The 25,042-nt window shown below is 43.5% G+C and overlaps 1 protein-coding gene across 9 annotated transcripts in view; it reads right to left on the bottom strand.

The window, feature by feature from the left end:
• LOC106567401 (peripheral-type benzodiazepine receptor-associated protein 1) overlaps positions 1 to 25,042 on the bottom strand; it is a 196,607-nt gene that overhangs the window by 82,558 nt on the left and 89,007 nt on the right. For all 9 annotated transcript variants that reach the window (XM_014136586.2, XM_014136590.2, XM_014136588.2 and 6 more), the window contains 2 exons: positions 21,785 to 21,892; positions 10,785 to 10,913 (listed from right to left, as the gene is read on the bottom strand). In XM_014136586.2, coding sequence (XP_013992061.2) covers positions 10,785 to 10,913; positions 21,785 to 21,892 — 237 coding nt within the window. The remainder of the gene's footprint in view (positions 1 to 10,784; positions 10,914 to 21,784; positions 21,893 to 25,042) is intronic.

A 25,042-nucleotide genomic window follows, 5' to 3' on the forward strand; every position in this document is an offset into this window, starting at 1 on the left:
TGACCGTTTGAGCAGACACATGCACATTTGTGGCCTGCTGGAGGTCATTTTGCAGGGCTCTGGCAGTGCTCCTCCTTGCACAAAGGCGGAGGTAGCGGTCCTGCTGCTGGGTTGTTGCCCTCCTACGACCTCCTCCACGTCTCCTGATGTACTGGCCTGTCTCCTGGTAGCGCCTCCATGCTCTAGACACTACGCTGACAGACACAGCAAACCTTCTTGCCACAGCTCGCATTGATCTGCCATCCTGGATGAGCTGCACTACCTGAGCCACTTGTGTGGGTTGTAGACTCCGTCTCATGCTACCACTAGAGTGAAAGCACCGCCAGCATTCAAAAGTGACCAAAACATCAGCCAAGAAGCATAGGAACTGAGAAGTGGTCTGTGGTCCCCACCTACAGAACCACTCCTTTATTGGGGGTGTCTTGCTAATTGCCTATAATTTCCACCTGTTGTCTATTCCATTTGCACAACAGCATGTGACATTTATTGTCAATCAGTGTTGCTTCCTAAGTGGACAGTTTGATTTCACAGAAGTGTGATTGACTTGGAGTTACATTGTGTTGTTTAAGTGTTCCCTTTATTTTTTTGAGCAGTGTATATAACTTCACTATGCTGAAAGGGATTGTTTTTACCCATCAACCAATATGTGACCTGTTTCAAGTAGCTAGGCATATGTCGCATGTCAATACTTCTCATGAGAGGATTTTGAACTTATTATTTTATACATTTTTTATTTATCAAAATGCGTATTTTGGGCATAAATGCCTTTTGGCACATGTGAACTTTCATGTGCCTTAATAACAAACGTGTATGCAATCTGTAAATACAAATACAATTGTTAAATAGTAGCCTAGTTGGTTTAGCCACTGAAAAATACAGGAACCTTCCCACTAGCCATGATTGGCTGAGATAATTGATGGGCTGGACAAGCCGAGAGATGAGTTCAGATTGGTCTGCCATGTAGCATGCTTCTGTCTATAACATGAGCTGCTCAGTATGTGTAGATAATCCTTTCTACCACAGCTTTTTCTGAAAGATAATATTTTTGCTACTGCTCTCAACATTGCTGCCGTTAAGTTAACCTGTCTGGGCTAGGGGGCAGTATTTTCACGGCCGGATAAAAAACGTACCCGATTTCAACTGGTTACTACTCTTGCCCAGAAATGAGAATATGCATATAATTACTAGATTTGGATAGAAAACACTCTAAAGTTTCTAAAACTGTTTGAATGGTGTCTGTGAGTATAACAGAACTCATATGGCAGGCAAAAACCTGAGAAGATTCCATGCAGGAAGTGGCCTGTCTGACAATTTGTAGTCCTTCTGTTGCATCTCTATCGAAATTACAGCATCTGTGCTGTTACGTGACACTTTCTAAGGCTTCCATTGGCTCTCTAAAGTGTTCAGAAAGCGGAATGACGCGTCTCCTGTCTCTGGGCAAAGTACAGTAGCAGAGTTTGTAAGTGGCCTGCCTGGGGACAGTGAGACTGAGATGCGCGTTCACAAGACTTCTCCATTTTTTTCTTTCACTCTATGAATGAATGAACATTGTCCGGTTGGAATATTATCGCTATTTTACGAGAAAAATAGCACAAAAATGTATTTTAAACAGCGTTTGACATGCTTCTAAGTACTGTAAAGGAATACCTTGAATTTTTTTGTCACAAAATGCACTCGCGCGTTATTCTTCGGATAGTGACCTGAACGCACGAACAAAACGGAGGTATTTGGATATAACTATGGATTATTTGGAACCAAAACAACATTTGTTGTTGAAGTAGAAGTCCTGGGAGTGCATTCTGACGAAGAACAGCAAAGGTAATCCAATTTTTCTAATAGTAATTCTGAGTTTAGGTTGCCCCAAACTTGGTGGGTGTCAAATTATCTAGCCATGATGGCTGAGCTATGTACTCAGAATATTGCAAAATGTGCTTTCGCCGAAAAGCTATTTTAAAATCTGACATAGCGTTTGCATAAAGGAGTTCTGTATCTATAATTCTTAAAATAATTGTTATGTATTTTGTCAACGTTTATCATGAGTAATTTAGTAAATTCACCGGATGTTTTCGGTGGGTATGCTAGTTCTGAATATCACATGCTAATGTAAAAAGCTGTTTTTTGATATAAATATGAACATGATTGAACAAAACATGCATGTATTGTATAACATAATGTCCTAGGAGTGTCATCTGATGAAGATCATCAAAGGTTAGTGCTGCATTTAGCTGTGGTTTGGGTTTTTGTGACATATATGCTTGCTTTGAAAATGGCTGTGTGATTATTTTTGGCTGTGTACTCTCCTGACATAAGCTAATGTTTTGCTTTCACTGTAAAGCCTTTTTGAAATCAGACAACGTGGTTGGATTAACGAGAGTCTTATCTTTCAAATGGTATAAAATAGTCATATGTTTGAGAAATTGAAGTTATAGCATTTTTGAGGTATTTGTATTTCGCGCCACGCGATTCCACTGGCTGTTGAATAGAGTGGGACGCTAATGTCCCACCTAGCCCAGAGATGTTAACAGGCTCTATCGACAAAGATCAGTGGGGAAAAGTTGTGATGGACTACTTTCTTGAGGACAATCGTGCCATGCTGACTCTATCGGACTCAGACGATGAGGAAATCCCCGATTTACAGAAGAAGTTGACCGAGTTTTGAAATCAGTGGAATGCCTGGTGAAAGCAGAAAGATTTTTTTATTTAACATTTATTTAACTTGGCAAGTCAGTTAATAACAAATTCTTATTTATAATGATTTATAATAAACCCTAACCCGGGCGACGTTGGGCCAATTGTGCACCGCCCTATGGGACTCCCAATCACAGCTGGTTGTGATACAGCCTGGACTCAAACCAGGGTCTGTAGTGACGCCTCTAGCACTGAGATGCAGTGTCTTAGACCGCTGCATTACTTGGGAGCCCCAAATGAGGAGAGAGTTTAAAAGAAAACACAGAAGGTTGTTGTATAAAACACCTGTCCCTGGATTACATTTTCAAACTAAGGGCAACCATGGCATCCATGACAGAGAGGGAGAAGCGTTCATCCATGTATATAGGTAAAAGTCTAGCTACATTTTCAGATATCATACATTTCTAATTTTGTCAGAAAGTCATTGAAAATTAAAGAGCACTGTTAGTTAGATGGCTAACGTTAGCTGGCTGGCTCGCTAGCTAATGTTACGCATATGATCTGTGTAGTAATATTATTCACATCTCAGATAGCCATTTGCATGGCTAGTTATAGCCTACAGTTAGCCAACTAGCAAACATTGAACCTAGTTGTTTAGCTTCAGCTACCTGCAGATTCATGCATGGTGCAAGGTAGTATGAGTTGGGATTATGGGTAATTGTTTAGCTAGCTAGATAGTTGTCTAAACTAAAGACTCCACTATGAAAGTAACCATTTCACTCTACCGTTTACACCTTTTGTATACCGTGCATGTGACAAATAAACGTTGATTGTATTTGATATAGTGTGTGTTTACCAGAGCCGGTAATGTGAAGAACAACATGACCTGCACCAAAGTAAGACTGGGATATAGGCCAAGGACAAGATAAATTGTCCAAAATGGCGCTGGAAGAAATGGCAGCAGTTTTACGGGGGCCAAACCAATTGTGCTATTATGTGGGGTTTTTTCGCGTTATTTGTAACTTATTTTTGTACATAATGTTTCTGCAACCGTATCTTACGGCAGAAAAGAGCTTCTGGACATCAGGACAGCGATCACTCACCTCGGATTTGACAAAGATTTTTTCAACAACAAGCAAGACTCACATGACATTCTCCAAACACCCGACAGGGCCGACATCCAAGTTATTCGCAAGAGGAAGCGACGCAGGTAAAGAGCTGAGATTAGGAGCACTCTCTTTAAGAGTGTGCTCCTAATCTCAGCTCGTTACCTGTATAAAAGACACCTGGGAGCCAGAAATCTTTCTGATTGAGAGGGGGCCAAATACTTATTTCCCTCATTAAAATGTAAATCAATTTATAACATTTTTGACATGCGTTTTTTCTGGATTTTTTTGTTTCTTGTAGTTGGCCACCAGGTATGCACACATCTCAGGAGGGATTTTGTCCCACTACTCTTTGCAGATCTTCTCCAAGTCATTAAGGTTTCGAGGCTGACGTTTGGCAACTCGAACCTTCAGCTCCCTCCACAGATTTTCTATGGGATTAAGGTCTGGAGACTGGCTAGGCCACTCCAGGACCTTAATGTGCTTCTTCTTGAGCCACTAGGCAGCATTCCTCCTCCTCCAAACACGGCGAGTTGAGTTGATGCCAAAGAGCTCCATTTTGGTCTCATCTGACCACAACACTTTCACCAGTTGCCCTCTGAATCTTTCAGATGTTCATTGGCAAACTTCAGACGGGCATGTGTATGTATTCTTGACCAGGGGGACCTTGCGGGCGCTGCAGGATTTCAGTCCTTCACGGCGTAGTGTGTTACAAATTGTTTTCTTGGTGACTATGGTCCAAGCTGCCTTGAGATCATTGACAAGATCCTCCCGTGTAGTTCTGGGCTGATTCCTCACCGTTCTCATGATCATTGCAACCCCACGAGGTGAGATCTTGCATGGAGCCCCAGGCCGAAGGATATTGACAGTTCTTTTGTGTTTCTTCCATTTGCGAATAATCGCACCAAATGTTGTCACCTTCTCACCAAGCTGCTTGGCGATGGTCTTGTAGCCCATTCCAGCCTTGTGTAGGTCTACAACCTTGTCCCTGACATCCTAGGAGAGCTCTTTGGTATTGGCCATGGTGGAGAGTTTGGAATCTGATTGATCGATTGCTTCTGTGGACAGGTGTCTTTTTTACAGGTAACAAGCTGCGGTTAGGAGCACTCCCTTTAAGAGTGTGCTCCTAATCTCAGCTCGTTACCTGTATAAAAGACACCTGGGAGCCAGAAATCTTTATGATTGAGAGGGCGTCAAATACTTATTTCCCTCATTAACTTGCAAATCAATTTATAACATTTTTGACATGTGTTTTTCTGGATATTTTTGTTGTTATTCTGTCTCTCACTGTTCAAATAAACCTACCATTAAAATTATAGATTGATCCTTTCTTTATCAGTGGGCAAACGTACAAAATCAGCAGGGGATCAAATACTTTTCCCCCCACTGTACCAAACATTAGGAACACGCTTTTTGCCCTCAGTACAGAATCAATTCTTCAGGGCATGGACTTGAAAGCGTTCCACAGGGATGCAGGCCCCCCATGTTGACTCCAATGATTCCCATAGTTGTGTCAAGTTGCCTGGATGTCCTTTGAGTGGTGGACCATTCTTGATACACACGGGAAACTGTTGAGCGTGAAAAACCCAGCAGTCTTGCAGGTCGACACAAACTGGTGCGCCTGGCACCTACTACCATACACTGTTCAAAGGCACTTCAATCTTTTGTCTTGCCCATTCACCCTCTGAATTGAACACATACACAATCCATGTCTAAATTGTCTCAAGGCTTAAAAATCCATATTTAACCTGCCTCCTCCCTTCATCTACAATGATTGAAGTGGATTTAACAAGTGACATCAATAAGGAATCATAGCTTTCACCTGGTTAGTCTATGTCATGGAAAGAGCAGGTGTTCTTAATGTTTTCTATACTCAGTGTATGACCGCCAATCACTTCTGGACATCAGATCAAGTTACTAACCTCGATATCGACTTCAAATACGACTTCATCTCAGACTCACCTGTTCCCTTGTTCATACCGGAACCAATTCCTTTGTTTCATGGGCTACCAAAACGCCACAGGCGTAGATGGGGTAGACGAGCCGGCATCCAGGTGAGACTGAGACAAAGAGAAAATCGGCCGGCACTCCCTTCCGTTCTATTGGCAAATGGCCAGTCACTAGAGAATAAGATGGACGAGCTTTGTTCGAGAGTCTCCTATCAGAGAGACTTGAAAAACTGCAATATTATATACCTTGCATAGACGTGACTGGATGCCTCTATGTACGTAGAACTCAGTGGTTTCTCCATGCAGCAGTACGATCCGACGGCCACGGGTATGTCCTGAGGCCGTCTTGTTAATAAACAACAACTGGTGCACTGCTTCCAGTGTGAAGGAAATCTCAAGCTTTTGCTCACCTGATATAGAAAACCTCATGGTAAGCTGCATACATTTTTATTTACCAAGAGAATTATCATCTGTAATTATCACGGCTGTCTACATCCCTCCACAAGCCAACACCACTTTGGCACCCAACGAAATGTATGGGGCCATAAACAAACAAGAAACCGGAGACTAAACAAACAGAAACTGGAGACTTTAATGCGGGTAGACATAAAACCGTTCTACCTCACTTCTTCTGCACTACTAGGAGCGCTAAAAGTCTAGACAACTTTTATTTTTACCCACAGAAGCGTATTAAAGGCCCTCCCTCGTCCTCTCTTCGGCAAATCTGACACAACTCTATTCTCCTGCTTCCCATTTACAAACAAACACTCAAACAGGAAGTAACACTGATGCGCTCAGTACGTAAGTGGTCCAATAAAGCAGACGCGAGGCTATAAGACTGTTTGCTAGTACAGACTGGGATATGTTCCGGGATTCATCTGATAGCATTGAAGAGTTTACCACATCAGTCACAGCCTTCATCTATAAGTGCATAGAAAAATAGAAAAAAAAAATAAAAGAAAGAAATGCATGAAATTAAATGAAATGTATGCATTCACTACTGTAAGTCGCTCTGGATAAGAGCGTCTGCTACATGACTAAAATGTAAATGTAAAATGATATCCAAACCAAAAAAACATTGATTTTCAAGAAATATCTGCACTACGCTAAAGGCTAGAGCTACCACTTACAAGAAACGTGACACAGACATGGACAAATACAAGAAAGCCTGCTATGACCTCCGACGAGACATCAAACATGCAAAAAGACAATATAAGAGGAAGGTGGAATCCCATTACCAGGGCGCTTTTGTATAAAGCTGGAAAGGGTTACAAAAGTATCTCTAAAAGTCAGTCCACGGTAAGATAAATTGTCTATAAATGGAGAAATTTCAGCACTGTTGCTACTCTCCCTAGGAGTGGCCGTCCTGCAAAGATGACTGCAAGAGAACAGAGCAGAATGCTCAATGAGGTTAAGAAGAATCCTAGTGTCAGCTAAAGACTTACAGAAATCTCTGGAAGATGCATAACATCTCTGTTTACGAGTCTACAATACGTAAAACACTAAACAAGAATGGTGTTCATGGGAGGACACCATGGAAGAAGCCACTGCTGTCCAAAAAAAACATTGCTGCATGTCTGAAGTTCGCAAAAGAGCACCTGGATGTTCCACAGCGCTACTCGCAAAATATTCTGTGGACAGATGAAACTAAAGTTGTGTTGTTTGGAAGGAACACATAACACTATGTGTGGATGAAAAAGGCACAGCACACCAACATGAAAACCTCATCCCAACTGTAAACTATGGTGGAGGGAGCATCATGGTTTGGGGCTGCTTTGCTGCCTCAGGGCCTGGACAGCTTGCTATCATCGATAAAAAAATGAATTCCCAAGTTTATCAAGATATTTTGCAGGAGAATGTAAGGCTATCTGTCTGCCAATTGAAGCTCAACAGCAGTTAGGTGATGCAACAGGACAACAACCCAAAAGACAGAAGTAAATCAACAGAATGGCTTGAACAGAAGAAAATATGCCTTCTGGAGTGGCCCAGTCAGTCCTGACCTCAACCCGATTGAGATGCTGTGGCATGACCTCAAGAGAGCAGTTCACACCAGACATCCCAAGAATATTGTGGAACTGAAACATTTTTGTAAAGAGGAATGGTACAAAATTCCTCCTGACCGTTGTGCAGGTCTGATCCGCAACTACAGAAAACGTTTGGTTGAGGTTATTGCTGCCAAAGGAGGGTCAACCTGTTATTAAATCCAAGGGTTCACATACTGTGAATGTTTACACGGTGTGTTCAATAATAATATGAACAATTATAATTGTTTGTGTGTTATTAGTTTAAGCAGACTGTGTTTGTCTATTGTTGTGACTTAGATGAAGATCAGATGAAATTGTATGACCAATTTATTCAGAAATCCAGGTAATTCTAAAGGGCTCACATTCTTTTTCTTCCACTGCGAATGTGTTTCATGCTCGATTCTAGAAATATAACACTGAGTCTGCGTGAAAGCCCCTGTTGTTTTGGATGTCTGTGTGATCTGGCTATTCATGGCCGATGTGAGTAAAACTTTGAAACATGTTAAAGCTCACAAGGTCGCCAGGCCAGACGGAATACCAGGACGCGTTCTCAAAGCATGCACAGACCAGCTGTCACAGTCTGTAATCCCAGCATGTTTCAAGCTGACCAACATTGTCCCTGTTACCAAGAACTCCAAGGTAACCGGTCTAAATTACTATAGCCCTATCACATTCACATCTGTAATGATGAAGTGCTTTGAAAGGCTGGTCATGACACACATCAATACCATCATCCCAGACACCCTGGATCCATTCCAATTTGCATACCGCCCCAACAGATCCACAGATGACGCAATCTCAATTGCACTTCACACTGCCCTCTCCCACCTGGACAAGAGAGGAAGAAACTATGTGAGAATGTGGTTCATAGACTACAGCTCAGCATTCAACACCATAGTCCCCTCCAAGCTGTGGACCCTGGGACTGAACACCTCCCTCTGCAACTGGATACTGGACTTCCTGACGGGCTGGCCCGATGTGGTGAAGGTATGCAACAACACATCTGCCACGCTGACCCTCAACACGGGGGCCCCCTCAGGGGTGTGTGCTTAGTCCCCTCCTGTACTCCCTGTTCACCCACGACTCCAACACTGTCATCAAGTTTGCTGACGACACAACGGTGGTAGGCCTATGGTGGCGAAATTACAAGATTGTTATAATACTGTTATTGCATCAAATGGCTATTTTTCTTAGATGTAACAGAATAGGGTTCTTAGAACTCTCATGTGTCTGTGTTAACACTGACAGTAGATTTACAATGCCTTAGGTGATAAACCTAACAAGCCACTTTCCATTAATGTGAGGGAGATGGCTCGGGTTGAGAGGAACCTCGTTTTGGGGGCCAAACCCTGGTTTCCTTACAATGAGAACAGTCTTTACAGCAGATACTGTCTGCTGTGAATTATTCATTTCTTTCATACAACTCCTAACCTATTGACCCAATCCACACATCTGCTGTTTAACATGTATTCATAAAGAGCTATAAAGAGCTGTAACTCAGTTCTGCTCTTCTCAGTGATCACCTCCAGGGTGGTTCCCTACCAACTCCATTACTGCAGTAATTAAATAATAAAGTTAAATTGTTTTGAAGAAATCCAAGTCTCTCCTTTGATTATAATTCCACCACATGCCTGATCACCGACGGCGATGAGACAGACTACAGGGAGGAGGTCAGAGTCTTAGCAGTGTGGTGCCAGGGCAACAACCTCTCCATCAACATCAGTAAGACCAAGGAGCTGATCGTGGACTACAGGAGAAAGAGGAGAGAGCACGTCCCCATCCACATTGACAGGGCTGCAGTGATGCGGATCGAGAGCTTCAAAGTCCTTGTCGTCCACATCACTAAGGACTTAACATGGTCCACAGACACCCGCACGGTTGTGAAGAGGGCACGGCTGCGCCTCTTCCCCCTCAGGAGGCTGAAAAGATTTGGCATGGGCCCTTGGATACTCAAAAGTTCTACAGCTGCACCATTGAGAGCATCCTGACTGGCAGCATGGCCACTTGGTATGGCAAACGCACTGCCCTTGACAGCAAAGCGCTTCAGAGGGTGGTGCAGACAGCTCAGTACATCACTGTGGCCAAGCTCCCTGCCATCCAAGACTTCTATATCAGGCGGTGTCAGAGGAAGGCCCAAAAAATTGCCAAAGACCGGCAAATGGTACGGGAGCATTGGCTCTTGTACCAACAGGCTCCGAAACAGCACAGGCTCATAGTAAAGGGTCTGAATACTTATGTAAATACGGTATTTCAGTTTTTTATTTTTAATACATTTGCAAATATTTCGCTTTATCATTATGGGGTATTGTGTGTAGATTGATCAGGAACATGTTTTATTTAAGCCATTTTAGAATAAGGCTGTAAAGTAACAAAATGTGGAAAACGTCAAGGGGTCTGAATACTTTCTGAATGCACTGTCCATATCTACATCAATACATAGTACCCCTGCACATTCCCTACTGTATTTATTTATTTATTTATTTTGCTCCTTTGCACCCCATTATTTCTATTTCTACTTTGCCCTTTCTTCCACTACAAATCTACCATTCCAGTGTTTTACTTGCTATATTGTATTTACTTTGCCACCGTGGCCTTTCTTTGCCTTTACCTCCCTTATCTCACCTCATTTGCTCACATTGTATATAGACTTGTTTTTCTACTGTATTATTGACTGTATGTTTGTTTATTCCATGTGTAACTCTGTGTTGTTGTATGTGTCGAACTGCTTTGCTTTATCTTGGCCAGGTCGCAATTGTAAATGAGAACTTGTTCTCAACTTGCCTACCTGGTTAAATAAAGGTGAAATAAAAAAATAAAAAATAAACATTGATCTATTACCGGTACTACATGTACATAGCTCCATTCCTGTGTATTTTATTCCTTGTGCTACTATTTTTATTTGTATTATTATTTTTTACTGCATAGCTGGGGAATGCTCCTAAACAAGCATTTTTCATAGTAAAGTCTAAATTGTTGTATTCAGCACGTGACAAATAACATTTTATTTGAAATGAGTTTGACATCCCTGCAGTAAGGCAATAGCTATATCTGAAAACAGTGATAGGCTTGTAGTTTACCACTTTGAGGTTGGCCTCCTGTAGTTTGCGTGCCCTGTCCTCCAGTCTCTTAGCGATGACAGCCAGCTCTGTGTTCTTCCTCCTCAGACGCCTCACCTTCTCCTCAGTCTCTGGGACACTGCTCTTCCTCTGCAGAGAGATAAAAGGGAGAGACGTATTTAAAAACCTCCTCCACAGGCCTGCAGCTCTGACTGACAGAGCCAGAAGAGGACAGGCATGGTAAGGACTGGACAAAAATAACACAGTAGAGGACTCAAAAAGACAAAGACAAACTTTCGTAACCCCGGTTCTCTGATAATATGAGTGTGTCACTATGGGGATTTGTTCCAGGCAGATCACAACACAAAGAACCAATCACATAACATATTTCGGAGACAGACGGATCGAGAGGCGAGCCCCTCCCTACTTATAAGATGCCACTCGCCTGTCCTCTGGTCATTCTCAAGCATGCCTTTCTTCCTTGCTCTCTGCGAGTAGGGAAATGCGGTGATACATCTCACTCATGATCAGAGAGCCAGGGTTACGAAAGTAACCATGAGTTTTCTTTCAAATTCTTGTTTCGATGTATCACTATGGGGATATGGCCAACTCCCGTATCGTAGACATGCTCTCCGAAGCTAGGGTAATCCCAACAGCATCATCCCTCAGAGGCTCCGACACAGTAGACGTCAACGAAGGTGCAGTGACGTCCAGTCGGTAAAAAGCTCAAACGTACGAGGGGTGGCCCAACGTTGCATCGCAAATCTATTGTAAAGAGATGCCTTAGAACAGTACCATAGAGGTAGCCATACCTCTGGTGGAATGAGCCCTCAGGCCCTCCGGGGGCTGTAAACCCTTGCTATTATAAGCCAATATAATAGCCTCCAGTATCCAATGGGATAGCTGTTAATGAGAGAGGGGGTCCACTTGCAGGGAGGTTTTCAAGAAACTAAAAGTTGTTCGCTATTGCGTAAAGCTCTCATTCTGTCCAAGTAAATGTGCAAAGCATGTACTGGACATAACAGTGGAGACACTCTTCTTTCGTAGAGGTGAAGGGTGGTGGGTGTAAAGCCACAAGCTCTAAGGCGAGACAAAATATGAATGACCTTAGGCATGAAGACGGGGTTAGGTAAGACGGTTACTTTGGATAACCTGGGGCACTATAGGCAAGAATGGTGGACTGACAGTGCGTGCAGCTCACTCACTCGCTTTGCAGATGGAAGGGCAATTAGAAAAGCGGTTTGAAAGAGAGATATTACATCTCCATGCTGTCCAACGGCTCAAAAAAAGGCTGCTGTGAAAGGCCTTAAGCACAATAGACAGGTCCCATGACAGGACTAAAGGCTTGGAAACGGTTAAGTAAAACGATATGAAGGAGAGATATTTCATCTCCATGATTCCAGCGGCTCAAAAAGGCTGATGTGAAATAGCCTCAAGCACAATAGACCGTTCTAAAGACAGCGCTAAGGGCTTGGATACTGGGTTTAGGCGATGCGCTCCCTTCATAATATGACATAACAGAGGAAGTTCCTACTGTCTGATTGCCTAAGCCTATATGACAGGCCAAGATAGCGGCTAAACAGACCTTAACAACAGAGAAAACCTTCCCTGCAAGAAGCATAAAACCTCAGATACTGAGCATTGGTAAGGAATGATCTATTCTTGGCGCGCCACTTGTTACCACACAGTGAGCATGTAGAAGGGACTACGGCACTCTGGAGATCTCAAGGACCCAGAATGGAAAGCGTGTCGTACTCTGTTTAAACAGCGGAGAAAGCCTTCCCTCTGTTATATACAATATACTTTATTTCCATGAAACCAAGGTTGGTGGTATTTGTTTACAGTGCAGCATGGTAGCTTTGAAGTGCAACTTCAGAAAGTATTCACTCTCAGTCGAGCAGTGAATTTCAAACACAGATTCAACCACAAAAACCAGGGACGTTTTCCAATGCCTCACAAAGAAGAGGCATTGGATGGGTAAAATGGTGGATGGGTGGATGGGTAAAATAAAACACTGAGTTAATATATTCCTTTGAGCATGAAGAAGTTATTAATTACGATTTGGATGGTGTATCAATACACCCAGTCACTACAAAGCTACCTACCTAACTCAGTTGCCGGAGAGGAAGGAAACCGCTCAGGGTTTTCACCATGAGGTCAATGGCGACTTTAAGACAGTTTAATGGCTGTGATGAGAGACAACTGAGGATCAAATCAAATGTTATTTCTCACATGCCCCGGATACAACAGGTGTTGTACCTGTTAACTTCTTTGGGATAGGGGGTGGTATTTTGACGTCCGGATGAAAAGCATGCCCAAAGTAAACTGCCTGCTACTCAGGCCCAGAAGCTAGGATATGCATATAATTGGTAGATGTGGATAGCAAACACTCTAAAGTTTCTAAAACTATTAAGATAATGTCTGTGAGTATAACAGAACTGAAATGGCAGGCAAAACCCCGAGGACAAACAATCCCCCCCAAAAAGATATTTCATCCTACCACTGATTTCAATGGCTGGCACTTTTATAATAGGGCGAAATCGTGCCCGATTGCCGTTCCTAGGGCTTGCACTAGATGTCAACAGTCTTTAGAAAGAGTTTCAGGCTGGTTTTTGGAAAAATGAGCCAGTAATTGTAGTTTTTCTAGGTGGCTCCCATTTTGGCTGTAGTGTTTCCAAGCTCGTGACTGAGAGCGCATTCTTTGGTATTTTTCTCCGGTAAAGACAATAACGATTCTCCGTCTTAAATTGTATCATTTATTTGCGTATTAGGGTACCTAAGGATTGATTATAAACGTTGATTGACTTGTTTGGATAAGTTTATTGGTAACGTTTGGGATTAATTTTGTATGCATTTTGAAGGAGGGAAACCCAGTGGATTATTGACTGAAGCGAGCCAGCTAAACTGAGATGTTATGGATATAAAGAAGGACATTATTGAACAAAAGGACCATTTGTAATGTAACTGAGACCTTTTGGAGTGCCAACAGAAGAAGATCTTCAAAGGTAAGGCCTTTTTTATATCGCTATTTCTGATTTTCGTGTCGCAACTCCCTGGTTGAAAATGATTTGTTATGCATTTGTGTGCTGAGCGCTGTCCTCAGATAATTGCATGGTTTGCTTTCGCCGTAAAGCCTTTTTGAAATCTGACACCTTGGCTGGATTAACAACAAGTTAAGCTTTATTTTGATGTATTGCACTTATGACTTCATGAAAGTTTAATATTTATAGTAATTTAATTAGAATTTGGCGCCCTGCAATTTCACCAGAAATTGTCGAAATGGGACGGTAGCGTCCCCCTAATCCGCAAGAAGTTAAGGAACCTTTTGGACCTAGACTTGGCGCTCCGGTACCGCTTGCCGTGTGGTAGCAGAGAGAACAGTCTATGACTTGGGTGACTGGAGTCTTTGACAATTTTTGGGGGTCTTCCTCTGACACTGCCTGGTATAGAGGTCCTGGATGGCAGGAAGCTTGGCCCCAGTGATGTATGGGCCGTACGCATTACCCTCTGCAATACCAGGCGGTGATGCAACCTTTCAGGATGCTCTCGGTGGTACAACTGTAGAACTTTTTGAGGATGGGGACCCATGCCAAATCCTTTCAATCTCCTAAGTAGGTGTTGTCATTCCCTCTTCACAACTGTCTTGGTGTGTTTGGACCATGATAGTCTGTTGGTGATGTGGACAGCAAGGAACTTGAAGCTCAGTCCATGTCAATGGGGGCGTGTTCGGCCCTCTTTTTCCTGTAGTCCACAATCAGCTCCTTTATCTTGCTCATGTTGAGGGAGAGGTTGTTGTCCTGGTACCACACTGCCAGGTCTCTGACCTCCCTATAGGCTGTCTCATCTTTGTCGTTGATCAGGCCTACCACCGTTGTGTCGTCAGCAAACTTAATGATGGTGTTGGAGTCATGCTTGGCCACATGGGTGAAACGGGAGTATAGGAGGAGACTAAGCACGCACCCCGTGTTGAGGATCAGCGTGGCAGATGTGTTGTTGCCTACCCTTACCACCTGGGGGCGGCCCGTCAGGAAATCCAGGATCCAGAGGGAGGTGTTTGGATCTGTTGGGGCGGTATGCGAATTGGAGTGGGTCTAGGGTTTCCGGGATGATGGTGTTGATGTGAGCCATAACCAGCCTTTCAGAGAATTTCATGGCTACCAACGTGAGTGCTATGGGGTGGAAGTAATTTAGGCAGGTTATCTTCCCTTTCTTGGGCACAGGGACTATGGTGGTCTGCTTGAAACATGTAGGTATTACAAACTCGGTCAGTGAGAGGTTGAAAATGTCAGTGAAGACACTTGCCAGTTGGTTCGCGCATGCTCAGAGTATACGTCCTGGTAATCCGGCTAGCCCCGCGGCCTTTACATTTACATTTTAGTAATTTAGCAGACGCTCTTATCCAGAGCGACTTACGGTAGTGAATGCATACATTTCTTTTCTTCCCGTACTGGTCCCCCGTGGGAATCGAACCCACAAGCCTGGCGCTGCAAACACCATGCTCTACCAACTGAGCCACACGGGACCTGTTGTGAATGTTGACCTGTTTAAACGTCTTGCTCACATCGGCTACGGAAAGCGTGATCACACAGTCGTCCGGAACAGCTGGTGCTCTTATGTATGCTTCAGTGTTGCCTTTTATGCTCGCTTCGAGGCAAGCATTTAGCTCGTCTGGTAGGCTCACGTCACTGGGCAGATCACGTCTGGGTTTCCCTTTGAAGTCTTTAAAAGTTTGCAAGCCCTGCCACATCCGACGAGCATCAGAGCCGGTGTAGTAGGATTCAATCTTAGTCCTGTATTGATGCTTTGCTTGTTTGATGGTTCATTTGCGGGCATAGCGAGATTTCTTATAAGCGTCCGCTCTAGCCTTTAGCTTGGTGCGGATGTTGCCTGTAATCCATGGATTCTGGTTGGGATATGTACGTACGGTCACTGTGGGGATGACATCGTCAATGCACTTATTGATGAAGCCGGTGACTGAGGTGGTATACTCCACAATGCCATTGGATGAATCCCGGAACATATTCCAGTCTGTGCTAGCAAAACAGTCCTGTAGCATAGCATCTGCATCATCTGACCACTTCTGTTTTGAGCAAGTCACTGGTACTTCCTGCTTGAGTTTTTGCTTCTAAGCAGGAATCAGGAGGATATAATTATGGTCAGATTTGCCAAATGGTGGACAAGGGAGAGCTTTGTTCGTGTCTGTGTGTGTGGAGAAAAGGTGGTCTCAAGTTCTTTTTTTATGGTTGCACATGTGACGTGCTGGTAGAAATTAGGTAAAACAGATTTAAGTTTGCCTGCATTAAAGTCCCCGGCCATTAGGAGCGCCGCTTCTGGGTGAGAATTTCTTGGCCTTATACAGCTCGTTGAGTGTGGTCTTAGGGCCAGCATCTGTTTATGGTGGTAAATAGACAGCTACGAAAAATATAGATGAAAACGCTCTTGGTAGGTAGTGTGGTCTACAGCTTATCATGAGGTACTCTACCTTAGGCGAGCAATACTTCGAGCAATTGCTTAATATTAGACATTGTGCCCCAGCTGTTATTGACAAATAGACACACACCACCACCCCTTGTCTTACCGGAGGTCGCTGATCCGTCTTGCCGATGCACGGAAAACCCAGCCAACTGTACATTATGCGTGTTGCCGTTCAGCCACAACTCGGTGAAACACAAGATATTACAGTTTTTAATATCCCGTTGGTAGGATAGCCTCGAACGGAGCTCATCCAGTTTATTCTCCAGTGATTGCACGTTGGCCAAACGAACGGATGGTAGAGGCGGGTTACCCACTCACCGAAGAATTCTCACAAGGCACCCGGATCTGTGCCCCCTCGATCTCCGTCTTTTTTTAATGCGAATGATGGGGATTTGGTCCTGGTCCGGGTCAACAGCATATCCTTCGCGTCAGACTCATTAAATAAAACATCTTCACCCAGTTTGAGGTGAGTTATCTGTGTTCTGATATCCAGAAGCTATTTTTGGTCATAAGAGAAGGTAGCAGAAACATTATATACAAAGTTACAAACAATGCGGAAAAACAAACAATATAGCACAATTGGTTAGGAGCCCGTAAAACATCAGCCACCTCCTCCTGCACCATTGTTACATCAACAACACTGTAGTAACTCCACTAACCTAAATGACAGAGTGAAAAAACGGAAGCCTGTACAGAATATTCCAAAACATGCATCCTGATTGCAATAAAGCACTAAAGAAATTAACTTTATGTCCTGAATACAAAGCGTTATGTTTGGGGCAAATCCAACACAACACATCCCTCAGTACCACCCTTCATATTTTCAAGCATGATGGTGGCTCCATCATGTTATGGCTATGCTTGTCATCGGCAAGGACTAGGACATTTTTAGGATAATAAATTCACCTTTCAGTTGCTTACCAAGACAACATTGAATGTTCCTGAGTGGCCTAGTTACAGTTTTGACTTAAATGTGTTTGAAGATCTATGGCAAGAAAATGGTTGTCTAGCAATGTTCAACAACCAACTTGACAGAGCTTGAAGATTAAAAAAACATATATTTAATCCATTTTTTTTAATTCAGGCTGTAACAACAAAATGTAAAATAAGTCAAGGGGTATGAATACTTTCTGAAGGCACTGCACACCCATCTAGTATCGGGTCAGACCCTCCTTTGTCTCCAGAACAGTCTGAATTCTTTGGGGCATGGACTCTACAAGGTGTTGAAAACCTTCCACAGGGATGTTGGTCCATGCTGACACGATGGCATCCCGCAGTAGCTGCAGATTGGACTGCGGTACATTCATGCTGCGAAATGCCCATTCCATCTCATCCCAAAGATGGGATTGGTCAGCGGTTTGGTCAACAATAATGTTCAGATACGCTGTGTTTTTCAATTGTTGCTCAATTGGTATCAAGAGACCTAACGTGTGCCAGGATAACATTCCCCACACCAGAACACCACTGCCACCAGCCTATACTGTTGACACCAGTCAGGATGGGTCCATGGACTCATGCTGCTTACGCCAAATCCTGACTCTGACATCAGCATGATGCAACAGGAACTGGAATTCGTCGGACCAGGCAATTTTTTTCCCCACTCCTCAATTGTCCAGTGTTGATGATTATGTGCCCACTGGAGCCGCTTCTTCTTGTTTTTAGCTGATAGGAGTCTAACCCGTTGTGGTCGTCTGCTGCAATAGTCCAAGTGACGAGTTGTGCCTTCCGAGATACCGTTCTGCACACCACTGTTGTACTGCACCATTATTTGTCTGTTTGTGGCTCACCTGTTAGCTTGCACAAGTCTTGCAATTCTTCTTTGACCTCTCTCATCAATGAGCTGTTTTCGCCCACAGGACTGACGTTGACTGGATGGTTTTTGTTTGTCGTACCATTCTCGGTAAACGCTAGACACTGTCGTGCGTGAAAAGCCCAGGAGGGCGGACGTTTCCGAGATACTGGATCTGGCGTGCCTGGCACCGACAATCATACCATGCTAAAAGTCACTTAGGTCACTCGTTTTGCCAATTCTAACGTTCAATCGAACAGTAACGGAATGCCTGGATGCCTGTCTGCCTGCTTTATATAGCAAGCCATGGCCACGTGACTCACTGTAGGAGCAAATCATTTTCGTGAATGGGGTGAGTGCATCTACTCCAGCCTTATCTCATACAACAAACATTCACCCACATTCATTATAATGTATACAGTGTGTACATTAACACATTTGTGACAAGCAACTAGAATAGCATCACCACAATTCATAGATATAAATATCAACAATCCATAAAGTCAATAACTCCATAAAGTGCATGGTCCCTGGAGTAGCCATAGGGAGATCAATGTTCTGACTGCTGGGGGGGAATAAATCAGGTTTGGTGGTCAATGACCTCTAGCACCTACCATGGGGTAGGGGCTGAAAGAGGTAATTAGCTGGATGAGAGGGGTCGTTGATTATTTTTTTCTGCACATTTGGAGGAGAGCTTGGTGTACAGAGAGCTCACAAAAGGAAGGTCTCAGCCAGTGATCTTTGAGGCTTTCGATACAACCCTCTCTAGTCTCTTCTTAGTGTGTCCTCAGCATATTTAAAAACCTTAACTGTGGTCTCCTGAGATGTAAACTGGTTCGTAAAGAGGGAGAAGAGCAGGGGGACAGCACGTAGTCCTGTGGCGTTGTTTTAGGTGATTTGGGGACATGGATGATGGTACTTTGAAGCACTGTGGTACTGTACATTGGCATCAGGAAGTGTTAAAAATGTAAGTGAACAGGGCCAATTGTTCAACATAGTAGTGGAGCACAGCTGGTGCAAGTTGATCCGGCCCTTCGGCTTTCCTTATGTTGTGTTTTTGAAAACAGTTCTCACCTCATCCTCCTGCATAGTGAATGGTGGCGGGAGACTGATCATTCCTTACCAATGCTCTAAAGGTCCTGCAAGAAGCATAAAACCTTGTGTACAGAGCACAGTTAAGGAATGATCTGTATCTTGGTCACACCCCTTCTAAAAAAACACACCACTTGTACTCATACAGCCAGCGTATAAAAGGGGCTAAGCCATTGGATAGTAAATTACCTGAGTGGCAAGCCTGTACCATTTAGATTCATTCCCTCACGGACTACGCCCAAATTAAACATTTTGGTCACAAAAAGACTAAAATCACTAGGAATTCAGCAAAACAAGTGTTTCCCTTAGGAAATCTGTTCACCAAGTATTCCTACGAACAGAAACGAGATGTGATCCTGTCTCAATATAATCAAGTTATGAAATTATTGTTATTTTCAAATACAATCTCTTTATGGGATGAGTTGTGGTCAGTTTGCAGTGTACAAATGATTATCATGACACTTTTTCCCTTCGCGCTGTTGTCTGTGCCTAACAATGTTTGTACCGTGTTTACATACCATGACTTTACTTTCATTAATCTGATGACTGTTATTTATCGAATCAACTAACTATGTTTAATTGTTACCCGATTAAATGAATCATGTAACAATTAACTAATTTGGAATTTGGGGCACCACGAGAGCGGTTGTTTAAAGAGTTACCATCTCCTGAATTAAACTCTAAAGGTCTTTACATGTTGTGTTTATACACTGCTCAAAAAAATAAAGGGAACACTGAAATAACACATCCTAGATCTGAATGAATGAAATAATCTTATTAAATACTTTTTTCTTTACATAGTTGAATGTGCTGACAACAAAATCACACAAAAATAATCAATGGAAACCAAATTTATCAACCCATGGAGGTCTGGATTTGGAGTCACACTCAAAATTAAAGTGGAAAACCACACTACAGGCTGATCCAACTTTGATGTAATGTCCTTAAAACAAGTCAAAATGAGGCTTAGTAGTGTGTGTGGCCTCCACGTGCCTGTATGACCTCCCTACAACGCCTGGGCATGCTCCTGATGAGGTGGCGGATGGTCTCCTGAGGGATCTCCTCCCAGACCTGGACTAAAGCATCCGCCAACTCCTGGACAGTCTGTGGTGCAACGTGGCGTTGGTGGATGGAGCGAGACATGATGTCCCAGATGTGCTCAATTAGATTCAGGTCTGGGGAATGGGCGGTCCATAGCATCAATGCCTTCCTCTTGCAGGAACTGCTGACACACTCCAGCCACATGAGGTCTAGCATTGTCTTGCATTAGGAGGAACCCAGGGCCAACCGCACCAGCATATGGTCTCACAAGGGGTCTGAGGATCTCATCTCGGTACCTAATGGCAGTCAGGCTACCTCTGGCGAGCACATGGAGGGCTGTGCGGCCCCCCAAAGAAATGCCACCCCACACAATGACTGACCCACCGCCAAACCGGTCATGCTGGAGGATGTTGCAGGCAGCAGAACGTTCTCCACGGCGTCTCCAGACTCTGTCACGTCTGTCACGTGCTCAGTGTGAACCTGCTTTCATCTGTGAAGAGCACAGGGCGCCAGTGGCGAATCTGCCAATCTTGGTGTTCTCTGGCAAATGCCAAACGTCCTGCACGGTGTTGGGCTGTAAGCACAACCCCCACCTGTGGACGTCGGGCCCTCATACCACCCTCATGGAGTTTGTTTCTGACCGTTTGAACAGACACATGCACATTTGTGGCCTGCTGGAGGTCATTTTGCAGGGCTCTGGCAGTGCTCCTCCTGCTCCTCCTTGCACAAAGGCGGAGGTAGTGGTCCTGCTGCTGGGTTGTTGGCCTCCTACGGCCTCCTCCACGTCTCCTGATGTACTGGCCTGTCTCCTGGTAGCGCCTCCATGCTCTGGACACTACGCTGACAGACACAGCAAACCTTCTTGCCACAGCTTGCATTGATGTGCCATCCTGGATGAGCTGCACTACCTGAGCCACTTGTGTGGGCTGTAGACTCCGTCTCATGCTACCACTAGAGTGAAAGCACTGCCAGCATTCAAAAGTGACCAAAACATCAGCCAGGAAGCATAGGAACTGAGAAGTGGTCTGTGGTCACCACCTGCAGAACCACTCCTTTATTGGGGGTGTCTTGCTAATTGCCCATAATTTCCATCTGTTGTCTATTCCATTTGCACAACAGCATGTGAAATTTATTGTCAATCAGTGTTGCTTCCTAAGTGGACAGTTTGATTTCACAGAAGTGTGATTGACTTGGAGTTACATTGTGTTGTTTAAGTGTTCCCTTTATTTTTTTGAGCAGTGTATTTTTGGTCAGTATACAGTATATATTAACGTGTCATGAGAAAAATTGTAGTGAGGCAACATGAGACGTGAAAGGCTAACATTTTACTCCAAAACAGGAGTTGATTCTCTCTCGCTCCCTCTCAAAAACATCCACCATGGTCACATGACCAATATCTGCGCTCTGGTTGAAGGATTCCTAAAGATTGCCCACAAGGTGGTGCTGCCGGTCAAAATTGCAAATTTTCAAAGGAAAAAAGTTTCTGCAACCATTGCAGGCAACATTGCTCTGCAATATTGCCTTAAAGAATTGTGAGTTTATTATCAACTTTAGTCTAGACGAGGCCTCTACCTAGCCCCTAGTTCTCGTCCAGACCTCTAGTCTAGTCCATGTAAACACTCACCAGCAGGCCGTTCTCCTCTCTCAGGTTGGTGCAGGTCTTCTCCAACACATCCAGAGCTTGCAGCAGCTCAGAGTTCTGACGCACCAAGAACCCATAGTCAGTGCCATTCTGGAACACAGAGATAGAACACACGCATCGAGACCATGTACATGCTTTCACTCCACATTTACAAGTCTTGCCAGGACATTACATTAAAGATGGAATCTGCATTGGGGAAAAAAGCGCCACTGTCCGCCCCAGTACCTTTGTTATTGTTTTGGTTTTGTGGACCGAACGGAGGTGTGTCAAGCAGTGTGGTAAAAACATTGCAGTACATATTCTGCTGTTCTATCACACATGCAATTATGTCCAAGGGAGAAAAAAACAACAGTGTTTGTTGTTTGCATTAACGTCTTTGTTGTTGTAATATCCCAAAGGGAAGTGGCAGTTTCACCATTAAGGATTCCAGCTTAAAGATACAATACGATCAATTTTTTTATTTTTTTATTTCACCTTTATTTAACCAGGTAGGCAAGTTGAGAACAAGTTCTCATTTACAACTGCGACCTGGCCAAGATAAAGCAAAGCAGTGTGACACAGACAACAACACAGAGTTACACATGGAGTAAACAAACAAGCCAATAACACAAGAAACAAGTCAATGATACAGTAGAAAAACGAAAGTCTATATACAGTGTGTGCAAAAGGCATGAGGAGGTAGGCAATAAATAGGCCATAGGAGCAAATAATTACAATTTAGCAGATTAACACTGGAGTGATAAATGAGCATACGAAGATGTGCATGTAGTGCTGTTCAATAATAATTTCAGCTTTCTAGCAAACCAGTGGCGTGGCTGCTGTACGTTTGGTGATTAGTCTTTTGGTCCCCTTGATGAATCTCTGCACTGCAGTAGAGATTGCTTACTGCTTCCAGACCACTTTCTTATTACAGACCACATTCTCATGGTGTTGTGTCATTAACATTCAGCTGCTCATGTCCTTCAGGGGAAACATTCTCCCACAGTCCCTCTTCCTTTCCATACTCCCACAGTCCCAAAAAGCCTCCCGACTCTCCCTCCATAGCCCCTATATAGCCTCCCTCCTCTCCCTGTCTGCCAACCAATGTTGTATTGTTTGTACTTTCAAACCAATGCTGCTGATCTTACAACTAACGCTGCTCTCAGGGTAGTGGATGACAGATGACAGCTCAATGAGTGGGCCTTTTCAGTAGAGAAGGCTCAATCAGCCCACCACACTGCAGCCTGCCTGGCTGGCACTGAACTCCTATAACCTGTTAGTCACACTCAGAGCACGGATAAGAAAGTAGAGACTAAAGAGAGATCACAAACACATATCTGGCAATAGCCGTCACTAACACAGAGAGGCTGCTGCCTACATAGACTTGAAATCATTGGCCACTTTAATAAATATATCACTAGTCACATTAATAATTCCACATATCTTGCATTACTCATCCCATATGTATATACTGTATTTTTATACCATCTATTGCATCTTGCCTATGCCGCTTAGTCATCACTCACATATTATCTTACCTTTATTTAACTAGGCAAGTCAGTTAAGAACAAATTCTTATTTTCAATGACGGACTAGGAACAGTGGGTTAACTGCCTTGTTCAGGGGCAGAACAACAGATTTTTACCTTGTCAGCTAGGGGATTCAATCTTGCAACCTTTCGGTTACTAGTCCAACGCTCTAACAACTAGGCTACCTATACATTTATATGTATATAAGCTTATTACATCCCTTTACTTAGATGTGTGTATTAGGTAGATGTTGTGGAATTGTTAGATTACTTGTTAGATATTGCTGCACTGTCAAAACTAGAAGCACAAGCATTTCGCTACACTCGCAATAACATCTGCTAACCATGTGTATGTGACCAATAACATTTGATTTGATTTAAAAAACAACAGTATAATCCGACATGCCCTCCCTCCATCTTAACCGCATCTGGTCTGACATAAATCTAAGACGTAATCACGGACTCCGGAGTTTTATGAACTTAGCGGTTGATCCACCCTGTCCCTTCCTCTTACTTGTCCTTGTCAACTCCTTGGCACAACACAAACCAGCTCGCTATCCTCAGAGCCTCCAATGAATGGCCAGCAGGACGAACCGTTAGAGGGGTGACTGACTTTCATTTCCAGTTCAGATGCCCATCATGAGCTTGTGTTTATGTGAAGGCCAGTTGAACAAGGGGCCCTGCCATGTTCTTAATGCCCATATGGAGGACACATATGAGTTGAGATCACCCTGCTCTGTGTGTATTATGGAGAGGAAGTAGGAATATTAGTTTGAGGGGTACAATTACAGTAGATCAATTTCAATGTATGAATGGAGGATCCTGCCAGAAAATCAGGAAGGAAGAACCCCTGGAAAAAAACACTACATCCCTGATTAAATGACTTCTGAGGGATGGAGGGAGCAGCCAGACCTGGCAGAGTTGAGGGTCTGATGGAGAGTGAGCAGATGGACAGACAGAAGAGCTGGACGCGAGATGGGTTTTTGTCCTTGGAGTCAGTCAGTCAATCAATCAGTTAGCAGCCCCTGGGCAAACACCTCATCCAACACACTGTTCCCCCAGCTAAGAGAGTAGAGTATGTTATACTGTAGGGTCATCTGGGTTTGCCATCGGACAGAGCATTAGTGTTGCATGGTATACCGAATTTTTTATACAAAAAAATAATAGTACAAAAAACGGTGGAATTTTTGTTACGTTCAGTTCTACTGTCAAATGTGTCTCACGTGATTGAGAGGATCAAGTCTGTCTATCAGGACACCCCCTTTATAGTACAAAGAGCAAAGTTCCTGCTCCACTCATTCCTTGCTGCATTGTTATTTTCCCACTCATGCTGCACAGAAGAATAATGCAACACAGCATGTAGAAATGTTGAAACTGTTCATTACTGTTCGCAAAACAATGTCCATACAGGCTAGAACACGTTTACAATGCAAGACAATACAGGTAGCTTCCAGCTTAAATTGTAGGCTAACTTTCCTTGCTAGCTTACAGCTGAAGCAAACATTAATTCACTACCCTAGTACTTTCTGATAATATGCTAACCATAGCGCAAAATATACTGATTTGAAAGCTGATTGTCACTAAAAACTTTATTAATTCACGTAGTCTCCCTCACCACTAAAAACCAATTAACTGCTTTATCTCACCCACCTCCTGTCTAGTTGCCACTAGATTCCATAACCATAAAGTGAGATTGCACAGCCACTTTCTGCCTCCTAAATGATTCATAAATC

Source organism: Salmo salar, chromosome ssa13 (genome assembly GCF_905237065.1).
Source record: "Salmo salar chromosome ssa13, Ssal_v3.1, whole genome shotgun sequence".
In the NCBI taxonomy this organism is placed as follows: Eukaryota; Metazoa; Chordata; class Actinopteri; order Salmoniformes; family Salmonidae; genus Salmo; species Salmo salar.